The sequence below is a fragment of the Oncorhynchus nerka genome, linkage group LG6, assembly GCF_034236695.1.
Source record: "Oncorhynchus nerka isolate Pitt River linkage group LG6, Oner_Uvic_2.0, whole genome shotgun sequence".
NCBI classification, from domain to species: Eukaryota; Metazoa; Chordata; class Actinopteri; order Salmoniformes; family Salmonidae; genus Oncorhynchus; species Oncorhynchus nerka.
Window position 1 is genome coordinate 64496062 of NC_088401.1, and position 12718 is coordinate 64508779.

General features: G+C 42.0%; 1 protein-coding gene across 1 annotated transcript in view; it reads left to right on the forward strand.

Moving 5' to 3' along the window:
* LOC115130842 (palmitoyltransferase ZDHHC9-like) overlaps positions 1-12718 on the forward strand; it is a 47003-nt gene that overhangs the window by 13249 nt on the left and 21036 nt on the right. Inside the window, exon 2 of the mRNA XM_065019798.1 lies at positions 6756-6916. Within this exon, the coding sequence (XP_064875870.1) occupies positions 6756-6916 (161 nt within the window). The remainder of the gene's footprint in view (positions 1-6755; positions 6917-12718) is intronic.

Below are 12718 nucleotides of genomic sequence, written 5' to 3' on the forward strand. Positions count from 1 at the left end.
TATTTCCAATTATCATAAAGTAGTCTTTCTTCCCTAAAAATATTTAAGGTTTTGTTTATAGGGAGAGTGAATTTCAGTGAAATGATCCTGTTCATAGTCCAGGAGGTGAGCTAGGGGGAGAGACTTTACATGTTTTTCACCTCCATCCAAGTGCTTTGAAATGGAAGACACATGCCACCATTCTCCCAAGAGATGTCTGTTGTCATCTCTATAAAGGACTCGGTGTGTGGTACTGCCTCATAGGCACTCTGGCAGCTTTTTGGGTCTTACGGTTTCGGTCCCTTCTCAATTAGTAGATATTGATCTACTGGGCCCTGGTCAGAAGTAGTGCACTATAGGGGAAAGGGTGCCATTTGGAACACAGCTGTTGTATTGCAGTGGCTTGTTGGGTCCTTATTGATTCTCCACACTACTATGTTCCTCTCTGTCAGAGGTCACTGGTGTGGTATTTCATGTAATCACATCGTTGTGATCTGATTTATTAATGAATCTCTTTGTTCTGCTCCACTGTTACAACTTTTTGTTGCTGATGCAACTTGTTTCTGAACATTAATATCAGACAGTTTTCAATTCCAACTGGTTTATTTGATTGTCCTTAAGTTGAGTAACCAATTGTAGTGTTATTTTTTTTAGAGTTCATTATTATATATTGATGTCACTAAACTGCACCCTTACTGTAGGTTAGGGTTTCTTTCTTATTGTTCAAAGGGCAATGTCCAGACTGCACTTTTAGTCTTGTGGCCATTCTTGGTCTCAAGCCAATATGTCATGAAGACAACCGGGCACAAACCTTGGTAAGTTCAGATAGGAGATTTATTTTTTTATTTTACTAGGCAAGTCAGTTAAGAACAAATTCTTATTTTCAATGACGGCCTAGGAACAGTGGGTTAACTGCCTGTTCAGGGGCAGAACGACAGATTTGTACCTTGTCAGCTCAGGGATTCGAACTTGCAACCTTTCGGTTACTAGTCCAACGCTCTCACCACTAGGCTACCCACTAGGCTACCCTTATGTCTAGAACAAACATGACATGTAGAATAAGGAATCACATACTACCTGCAGAACATGCCCCAGTTGTTGCTGAGATGACTGTGGCTTAGGGATCACTAGGGACTCTGGTCAGAATATACAGCGGTGAATATTATGGAACTCTTTCCTGGGTCAGAACTGTTTACTGTGTGGGTGTGAGAGAGAAGGCTTACAAAAGAGAGAGGTTACACAGCAGGCCTACTGCAGATCTGCTAGCGCAGCAGTATAGTACATAATTCACTTCTGCTTTCCAACAGACAGCTAGCGCCGGTGTTATGTATTCATAAAGGCTTGGTATGAGATACTCAGTGAAGGCAAATGTCAGGAGTGGCAAAGCTAAGGCATGACATATTCCTTGGTTCGACTTTTTTTAAGGCTGCAACGTCTCCACCTTAGAGGCCTCTCCTCATCTCCACTCTTGAAATACATGATCGGCCGGTTTCCCAGACACAGATTAAGCCTAGTCCTGGGCTAAAAAGCAGGAAATTGGGCAGATAAGTCTCAAACTGAGAATTGCTCCCAATTTCATGGACAACTAAAGTTGAGGGGAACCAAAAAAATATTATTTCTTAGTTCTTGTTACTTAACAAGTCCTGTACCTATCCTCTTATCAGTGTTGAGTGTGATGGTTTAAAGTCTAGATTAGAGAGCCCTCAATCAAATGTCCCTCCCCCTCCAGTGGTTAAAATTTAACAGTAAAGTGTTTACTCTGCATCTGTTACCTATTATAATTCATACCAGGTAGAGCCAGTGGTTGATATGTTAGCTCTGCTTTCAATGTATTCAAAGAACTGGCTGTTACAAGCCTCATGTGTTAGGAAAGTGTGTGACAAATTGTACAGGTTCTATGGCATGCAGGTTGGGCTCAAGGCCCAATTATAAAGGGATAGTTAAGAGAAATGACATATTTAGATTTCTTGAAGGAATTTTGTTGCTCAATGACTTGGTTTGATGTTATTTTGAGATGACTTGAGGGCATAAACATAGGCTCCCCAAAGTAGGCTTTCTCACCGACGACAACGGGGGAGAGAAAGAACAAACAAGGGAATATATGACAACATATTAAAGGCCCAGTGCAGTCAAAAATGAGATTTCCTGTTTTTTCTATACACTTCCACACTGAGGTTGGAATAGTATTGCTAAATTGTGAAAATTAGGATAATGCTGATTTTTAAGTGTAAGATCTGTTTGAAAAGACTGCCTGTTTTGGAGGGATGTAGTTGTGGCCTGCCTTGTGATATCACCAGGTGGTAAATTAGGTTGTGTCTACAGTTACATGCAACTTCGGCTATCAGAACACAAAGCTTGCAATGAAAAGACTGGTCTAGACCCACAAGTTGCTTTGTGGTCTGATTGTGTTCAGATCTGTCTGACCACTTCAGGAGGTGGTCAGGGATGCATTGTGTGAAGATTTCTCCTCAATCTGGATTCTACCAGAACTCCATTATCAGAATACTAAAGCTGCATGAACTGTCAGGTCCAGAGACATCCTTAGTTAATAGACCAATAATAGTTCCAAACCCCTCGGCCAATAACAGCTAGTTTTCAGTTTTCCCCTCCCCACCTAGACCACTCCCAGACAGTCCTAGCAAAAATCTTGCTTGAGAAATTGCTATTTTTGTTTCTTTTTCACCACTTTTTCAATTTAAAAAATCACAGTAAGGTGCTTAATTATAATCCAGCAAGGATTTGATGTTGAGACAAAAATGGCTACATTGATCATATTGAGAGATTTTCAAAGGCAAATAATACTGAACACAGAATCTGACAATGAGTGTTGAGTCTGAATGTGATTAATTACGCTGTTGATGAAAACTGAAACAGCAAAATGAAAAGAGCCATGCTTAAATTTGACTGGTTTATCGCATTGTTTTATATATTTTTTAAATATAGCTCAGTCCATCTGCCTCAGGGCTTAATCTAGTGGAAATGTATATTGATTGGATGGATCTCTGCTCCTTTTAATTTTTCCATTAGTGTTGAAAAGGTAGCCTGTTCCCAGATCTGTTTGTGCCATCTTTCCAACTCCTATGGTCATTGTCAAGCAAAGGAGTTGGACACAGCGCAGATGTGGAACCAGACTATTAAATAGGTACTGGGTGGAAACGTATGGCACCTGTATGCAGACTTACCTGTCTAATCTACATAGTGCCTTTTGCCCCACTAAATTCAAAGTAATAAATCCTGAAGTCAAGTCAATCTCCATAATTTGAAAGGAACAGGTAGACTTTGTCACCCTGTGTTTTGTTGACTCACTCTTGTACACTGTAGCTACACCCCTCCCTCTTACCGAACATTTTCACTATGAGTGTTTGAGTCAGCATAAAATGGCACCCAAACAAAAAGAGGAAATTAAACATTTTTAAATGGGAACTGAATATGACAGAACCAGCCTAACCAGTCAGTGTCTGGGGCTTCCATCATAAACGTGCCTTGTGCATGGGTACCAGACTGAGTTGGGAGAAAGTTTGTTTTTCAACTAGAACACATTTTCTTGAATTTATTATGTTTGGGATTTTGTAGGAAGATCCACCATCTTTATACATCAGGATCCACAAAAAATCTGGTGTTTTTAAAAATAATTTCCGTTTGCATAAACCCATATCCTGTTACACTGTGAAATACACTCAAGACTCATCAACCTGTCCAACATGGCCATTGGCCTGTACTGTATGACCAGATGTGGTAATACCTTCCCATTTGGTCTTCATATGCGTCATGTATAGCTCATAAGGCGTAATACAGGTGCTTATGCATTATGAAGAGGGTGTTCATAGGACATGTTATCATAATACATCTCTCCACATGGGGAGCAGTACATTATAATGCATCATGCACAGCTTATATGGCATTACAAATGTGATTATTATGAAGAGGGAAGTGTTATATATTAGTACCAGTCAAGATTGGACACACTTACTCATTCAAGGGTTTTTCTTTATTTTCACTACTTTCTACATTGTAGATGAATAGTGAAGACATCAAAACTATGAAATAACACATGGAATCATGTAGTGATGAAACAATTGTTCAATCAAAATATATTTGAGGTTATTCAAAGTAGCCACCCTTTGCCTTGACAGCTTTGCACACTCTTGGCATTCTCTCAACCAGCTTCACCTGGAATACTTTTCCAAAAGTCTTGAAGTAGTTCCCACATGCTGAGCACTTGTTGGCAGCTTTTCCTTCACTCTGTGGTCCAACTCATCCTAAACTATCTCAATTTGGTTGAGTTCAGGTGATTATGGAGGCCAGGTCATCTGATGCAGCACTCCATCATTCTCCTTCTTGGTCAAATTGCCCTTACACAGCCTGGAGGGGTGTTGGGTCATTGTCTTGTTGAAAAACAAATGATGGGATGGTGTATGGTAGCCATGCTGGTTAAGTGTGCCTTGAGTTCTACATAACTGACAGTGTCACCAAGAAAGCACCATCACAACACCACCTCCATGCTTCACTGTGGAAACCACACATACGTAGATCATCTTTTCACCTACTCTGCGTCTCACAAAGACATGGCGGTTGGAACCAAAAATCTAATTTGGACTCATCAGTCCAAAAGGACAGATTTCCACCGGTCTAATGTCCATTGCTTGTGTTTCTTGGCCCAATCAAGTCTCTCTTATTCTTATTGTTGTCCTCTAGTGATGGTTTCTTTGCAGCAATTTGACCATGAAGGCCTGATTCATGCAGTCTCCTCTGAACTGTTGATGTGTCTGTTACTTGAACTCTGTGAAGCATTTATTTCGTCTGCAATTTCTGAGGCTATTATCCTCTGCAGCAGAGGTAACTCTGGTAACTCTTCCTTTCCTGTGGCGCTCCTCATGAGAGCCAGTTTTTCATTATAGCACATGATGGTTTTTGCAACTGCACTTGAAGAAACTTTAAAAGTGCTTGAAATTTTCAGAATTGACTGACCTTCATGTCTTGAAGTAATGATGCTGCTGTTTCTCTTTGCTTATTTGAGATGTTCTTGCCATAATATGGAGTTTGTCTTTCACCAAATAGGGGTGGTATACAGAAGATAGGGCTATCTTGTCACAACACAACTGATGTACAATGTAGAATATAGTAACAATAAAGACAAACCCTTAAATGAGTAATTGTCAACTTTTGACTGGTACTATAGATATATATTCTTACATTGTGGATGTGTGATCTCTCCACATGGGGAAGAAGGAGAGCAGCTTCTCTATTAATAGCTCAATGCAGTGGCCTGTGGTGCTTGCCAATCTGCCGCAGCACTTTACAGAATGCCTTTGCCACCATGACAGGAAAAGGGGCTTTTTTTTGTGGGGCGTCCTGGCTGCAGAGTGGCGTCCTGAGTCTATTGGCAGTTTTACAGTTTAGGCGTGCCAATTGGACTCGTGTTAATACTGCTCCTCCCCCCTCTGGAGGGTGAGAACGTTTAGAAGTGTAAACATGGTCTCCGGCTGTTGTTGATTCTTGGGCCATGGCTGCAGTGTGTGTGAAGCCCTAGGGAAGGGTTGCAGACCAAACTGTTTTAACTGCATGCTGCGTCAGTAAACAACTTCTGAACACCGTTCTACAAGGACGTGTAGAGGCTTGTTTCTCAGTGCCGACTGTTTGTGCAGCGCTTTCGTTGACAATTAGGGGATTCTAATAGTCTCATGTGTAAGACGAGGGCTTCTTCAGCCTCTGGTGTAGTTATCTTCTCAGCCGTATTATTGTGCTGCCACAGATTTGCTCCTGGGCCATGTAAATACATATTTTTAAAAAATCAGATATTGAGTGTGTTTTGATGTGAAATTGAAGACAAGAAATTCAAATGTTCCACTCACAATTCACGAGGATTTGTATCATAACTAAACAGAATAATCACATGGTACTGTAACTACCCTGCTTTAGCTTAATGTTTCACGAGTCAATCACATTATCAAATCAAATTTATTTATATACCCCTTCTTACATCAGCTGATATCTCAGTGCTGTACAGAAACCCAGCCTAAAACCCCAAACAGCAAGCAATGCAGATGTAGAAGCACGGTGGCTAGGAAAAACTCCCTAGAAATGCCTAAATCTAGGAAGAAACCTAGAGAGGAACCAGGCTATGAGTGGTGGCCAGTCTGCTTCTGGCTGTACCGGGTGGAGAATATAACAGAACATGGCCAAGATGTTCAAATGTTCATAAATGTCCAGCATGGTCAAATAATAATAATCACAGTAGTTGTCGAGGGTGCAGCAAGTCAGCACCTCAGGAGTAAATGTCAGTTGGCTTTTCATAGCCGATCATTAAGAGTACCTCTACCGCTCCTGCTGTCTCTAGAGAGTTGAAAACAGCAGTTCTGGGACAGGTAGCGCGTCCGGTGAACAGGTCAGGGTTCCATAGCCGCAGGCAGAACAGTTGAAACTGGAGCAGCAGCACGGCCAAGTGGACTGGGGACACCAAGGAGTCATCAGGCCAAGTAGTCAATCCTGAGGCATGGTCCTAGGGCTCAGGTCCTCCGAGAGAAAGAAAGAGAGAATTAGAGAGAGCATACTTAAATTCACACAGGACACCGGATAAGACAGGATAAGTACTACAGATATAACAGACTGACCATAGCCCCCCGACACATAAACTACTGCAGCATAAATACTGGAGGCTGAGACAGGAGGGGTCAGGAGACATTATAATCACTCACTATGGAGTATTCAGTCAACATTGAGAGAGTTGTGTGGTGCTGGAATATTATTAATCTATGGTCCTCTTGTCACATCTGCAGGTGCCCATACCTGGCAATCCACCTGTCCCCTGCCATCCCGGTCTTCGCTATCCTCCTCTTCTTTTTCGTCATGGCCATGCTGCTGAGGACCAGCTTTAGTGACCCGGGCGTGTTGCCGCGCGCACTCCCCGAGGAGGCCACCTTCATCGAGATGGAGATCGGTGAGAATGTTTACCCTACCTGTGTTATCATCCTTCCATTAGCCCAGTATAGAAACAACCCCTAGGCCATATCCCATATATACACTGAACAAAAATATAAAGGTGACATGTGAAATGTTGATCCCATGTTTCATGAGCTGAAATAAACAATCCCAGAAGTGTTCCATACACACACACACACACACACACACACACACACACACACACACACACACACACACAGCTTAATTATCAACAACAACAAAAAGTTTGTGGCATATCAAGAAGCTAATAAAACAGCATAATAATTGAACAGGTGCACCTTGTGCTGGGGATAATAAAAGGCTATTCTAAAATGGGCAGTTTTGTCACACAACACAATGCTACTGATGTCTCAAGTTTTGAGAAAGCATGATATTGGCATGCTGACTGCAGGAATGTCCACCAGAGCTGTTGCCAGATCATTTAATTCCCATTTCTCTACCATAAGCTGCCGCCAACGTCATTTTAGAGAATTTAGCAGAACGTCCAACCGGCCTCACAACCGCAGACCATGTGTAACCACGCCAGCCCAGGAACACCACATCTGGCTTCTTCACCTGCGGGATGGTCTGAGACTAGCCACCGGAAAGCTGATGAAACTGTGGGTTTGCACAACCGAATAATTTCTGCACAAACTGCAAGAAACCGTCTCCGCGAAGCTTATCTATGTGCTCATCGTCCTCACCAGGGTCTTGACCTGACCACAGCAAATGCTCACCTTTGATGCCCACTGGCACGCTGCTGTGAGTCCCGGTTTCAACTGTACCGTGCAGATGGCAGACGGCATGTATGTCGTTGTGTGGGTGAGCAGTGTCAATGTTGTGAACAGAGTGCACCATGGTATGGGCAGGCATAAGCTACAATTGCATTTTATCAATGGCAATTTGAATGACAATGATCCTGGGGCCCATTGTCGTGCCATTCATCTGCCACCATCACATCATGTTTCAGCATGATAATGCACATCCCCATCTCGCAAGGATCTGTACAGATTTACTGGAATCTGATTGGTTTTCTGATCCATGTCCCTACCTTTAAAATAAAATGCATGCATGCATGCATACATGCATACATGCATTCATTCATTCATTCATTCATTCATTCATTCATTTCATTCATTACCAGTCAAAGTTTGGACACCTACAGATTCAATTCTGTATACATCTGGCCCTTTAGATACTGTGTTAACAAACCACTGCCGTGACGTTGTATTAGTTAATGTGACGACTGTTGCTCATCGAATGATTACAAGTTTCTAATTACATGATTAACTGAATCAAGCAATTATTAACCTGGGGCATCATGGGAAAACTAGTTTTTTATTGAGTTTCTATTTCCCAAATTAACTCATAGAATATCAGAATATCGATTTTACAACAGCCGCTAATTAACCAGTTGCCTCTGAACAATCTCGTTCTGAACGTCTTATAGCCCGTGAATCTGCACAGACCCGGGTCCCACTAATGAATTCGTACCACACAAATCTCAATTTAATATTTATTTACTAAAAAGCTAAAATGATGATAAAAGATACACATAGACAAAACACATTATAGGGTATTGATTAGAACTTAGTATAACGGGCCAACACACCATGGCGCGTGTTACCCACAATGGGAATTTCAAAAGAGAGCGAAAGAAAGTACACAAGAATTTACATTTGGGTGAATTTGTCAGCTATGCTATTCTAACCCTAGCCTTGCCCAAACTGCCCCTCTTATGGGTCAGAATATAATGATGTATTTACGTGGGGACGATCTCCGGGGATTCTCTGCGTGGACCATTCCGTTGTTCGATGACTCACTTCTCCTGCGCACCTCCCTGCTTGTCCTCCTGGTGTCCTTTTTGGCATAGGAATCTGTTCCCTCACCCCTTTCTCTGGAAGGGGTCTTCTGAGGACAGATAGCTCTGTAGCTCAGAGCTCACAGCATAGGAATGAAACCCTTTAGATACCACGATTCGATGGGCGATGGAGGCTAGGTGGTTCGACTTGAATTCACCCGCTTAGACACAGCTACTCATCCGTAGCTTGGGTAGAAAAGGATTTCTTTGTCCTCAAACTTGCGTTCTGGGTTGGTTGACTTTTTCAGACCCTGCTGCAGCTGGGGTCACGTAGTCCTGTTGTAAATTCTATACTCACAGGTTTTATACCCTTGGGTCAGAAGTGGGCGTAGCCGCCTTTAGGGCAATTCTCTGGGCGTACCAAGTTAATGAGGCAAGGCCTAGGTTATTCTCAAATCCAATTTTAGACAACTAACTTCACCTTTCATCTTCCCCAAAACATTCTCTTTGATTTGGATATTTTCCATACAACGTAGAATGTATAAACATCAAACATATACTAGGAAAACCCTTCACATTACAATATTTTCGTAATAATGTCATCTATTAACCTTTAATAACAGAACAAAAATGACATACATTTTCATAGTCCATCTATCGTCATGACCACCATTGTGGCTGACGGAAACCATTGTTCCAAAGTCCCTTTATTTCATGTTTAATGTTCTGAAGCTGGTTCTCCGTAGAAACAGGACAAAGGAATTTGTCTGGCCTGAGATTTACCAGGGCCGTAAGGGGCCATAAACCCCCCCGCATCTTCAGACCCCTAGATCCCTCCTCCTCTGTTGGGGTTGAGAGATAATCTGTAGGGTTGTGGTCTCCTGTAACCTGACCTGATCAAGACAGTCATGACACCACCAAACGAGCTTCAACGCCATACAACACTCCCTCCTTGGCCTCCAACTGCTCTTAAATGCTAGTAAAATGAAATGCATGCTCTTCAACCGATCACTACCCGCCCGCCTGACTAGCATCACTACTCTGGGTGGTTCAGACTTATGTGGACAACTATAAATACCTAGCTGTCTGCGTTAGACTGTAAACTCTCCTTCCAGACTCACATTAAGCATCTCCAATCCAAATATAAATCTATTTCGCAACCAAGCCTCCTTCACCCATGCTGCCAAACACCCTCGTAAAACTGACTATCCTACCGATCCTTGACTTCCTTGACTTATTTACAAAATAGCCTCCAACACTCTACTCAGCAAACTGGATGCAGTCTATCACAGTGCCATCCGTTTTGTCACCAATGCCCCATTAACTACCCACCGCTGCGACATGTCTGCTCTCGTTGGCTGGTCCTCGCTACATATTCGTTGCCAAACCCACTGGCTCCAGATCATCTATAAGTCTTTGCTAGGTAAAGCGCCACCTTATCTCAGCTTACTGGACACCATAGCAACACCCACCCGTAGGACGTGCTCCAGCAGGTATATTTCACTGGTCATTTCCAAACCCTACCTTGGCCGCCTTTCCTTCCAGTTCTCTGCTGCTAATGTCTGAAACCAATTGCAAAAATCACTGAAGTTGGAGACTTATATCTTTCTCACAGAGCAGCTTACCGATTGCTGTAGCTGTACACAGCCCATCTGTAAATAGCCCATCCAACTACCTACCTCATCCCCATATTTGTTTTTGTTTTTCTGCTCTTTTGCACACCAGTATTTCTACTTGCATATCCTCATCTGCACATGTATCACTCCAGTGTAAATTGCTAAATTGTAATTACTTCAACAATATTGGCCTATTTATTGCCTTACCTCATTTCTTTTGCTCACACTGAATACAGATTTTTCTATTGTGTTTTGACTGTACATCTGTTTATCCCATCTGTTTTTGTCGCACTGCTTTGCTTTATCTTGTTGCAGTTGTAAATGAGAACCTGTTCTCAACTGGCCTACCTGGTTAAATAAAGGTGAAAAGAGGGGGTTTCTTTATTTGTACTATTTTCTACATTGTATAATAATAGTGAAGACATCAAAACTATGAAATAATACATGCAATCAAGTATTTAACAAATATTCTATATTTGAGTTTTCAAAGTAGCCACCCTTTGCCTTGATGACAGCTTTGCACACTCTTGGCTTTCTCTCAACCATCTTCATGAGGTAGTCATCTGGAATGCGTTTAAATTAGCAGGTGTGCCTTTTTTAATTTGTGGAATTTCTTTCCTTAATGCGTTTGAGCCAATCACTTGTGTTGTGACAAGGTCGGGCTAACTCCATATTATGGCAAGAACAGCTCAAATAAGCAAAGAGAAACAACAGTACAATACTTCAAGAAAAGTTCAGTCAATCTGGAAAATTTCAAGAACTTTGAAAGTTTCTTCAAGTGCTGTCGCAAAAACCATCAAGCGCTATGATGAAACTGGCTCTGAGGACCGCCACAGGAAAGGAAGACCCAGAGTTACCACTGCTGCAGAGGATAAGTTAATTAGTTACTAGACTCAGAAATTGCAGACCAAATAAATGCTTCACAGAGTTCAAGTAACTGACACATCTCAACATCAACTGTGTAAAGGCCTTCATGGTTGAATTGCTGCAAAGAAACCACTACTAAAGGACACCAATAAGAAGAAGAAACTTGCTTGGGCCAAGAAACACAAGCAATGGACATTCAAGTGGAAATCTTTCCTTTTGGTCTAATGAGTCCTAATTGACAGATTTTTTTTTTTTGTTCCAACCACTGACTTTGTGATGCAAAGTAGGTTGTGGTTCCCACCATGAAGCATGGAGGAGATGTGATGGTGTAGGGGTGCTTTGCTTGTGACACTGCTGGTGATTTATTTAGAATTCAAGGCACACTTAAGCAGCCATACCACAGCATTCTGCAGCGATATACCATCTCATCTGGTTTGCTCTTAGTGGGATCATTTTGTTTTTTAACAGGACAATGACCCAAAACACACCTCCAGACTGTGGAGAGTGATTGTGCTGCATCAGATGACCTGGCCTCCACAATGACCAGACCTCAACCCCCATTTGCATAGTTTGGAATGAGTTGGACCGCAGAGTGAAGGAAAAGCAGCCAATAAGTGCTCAGCATATGTGGGAACTTTTTCAAGCCTGTTGGAATAGCATTCCTCATGATGCTGGTTGAGAGGATGCCAAACCAAGTGTGTGCAAAGCTGTCACCAAGGCAAAGGTGGCTACTTTGAAGAACCTCAAATCTCAAAAATACATTTGGGTTACTACATGATTCCATATGTGTTATTTAATAGTTTTGATGTCTTCACTATTCTACAATGTTGAAAAAATAAAGAAAAACCTTGAATGAGTTGGTGTCCCAACTTTTGACTAGTACTGTATATCTATGACCAACAGATGCATATCTGTATTCCCAGTCATGTGAAATGCATAGAATTAGGGCCTAATGAATTGTTTTCAATTGACTGATTTCCTTATATGAACTAACTCAGTAAAATCTTAGAAATTGGTTGCATTTTTTTGTTCAGTGTATTTGTAGATTTGAAACCCAAACTGAATCAATGTAATGTGACATTTTCTGTAGCTCTGAAAGAATTTTAGAGTTTAAGGTAAGCAATATTGTGAGCGTTCCATCTAGCCTATCAGAGGGCAAGGTAGAGCTACTGTCATGCTGCTCAGGCCTATCTAATCCTCTCCGATGTACATGAAGTGCCTAAGGGGTAGGGGCAAGCGAAGTCTCTTCCGGATGTGGGGCCTAGGAGGACTGTGGCCCACCACCCGAGGCGATTTAAGAAGCAAGTGAAGTGTAAAGCATTTTAGAGTCATGAATACTGCAGCAGACGTGTGTGTCAAGCAGCAGTGTGGAGACCAGAGCCCCCTGCCTGTTGGTTAATTCATGTTTGTTATGCTTTATGCCACTAAAGGTTAGCTAATCATCCATGTTGTTCAGAGCTTATCCCCTAGTCAAACCCCCCTGCATTGTTACCAACTTTTTCTGCCATTTGAGGTG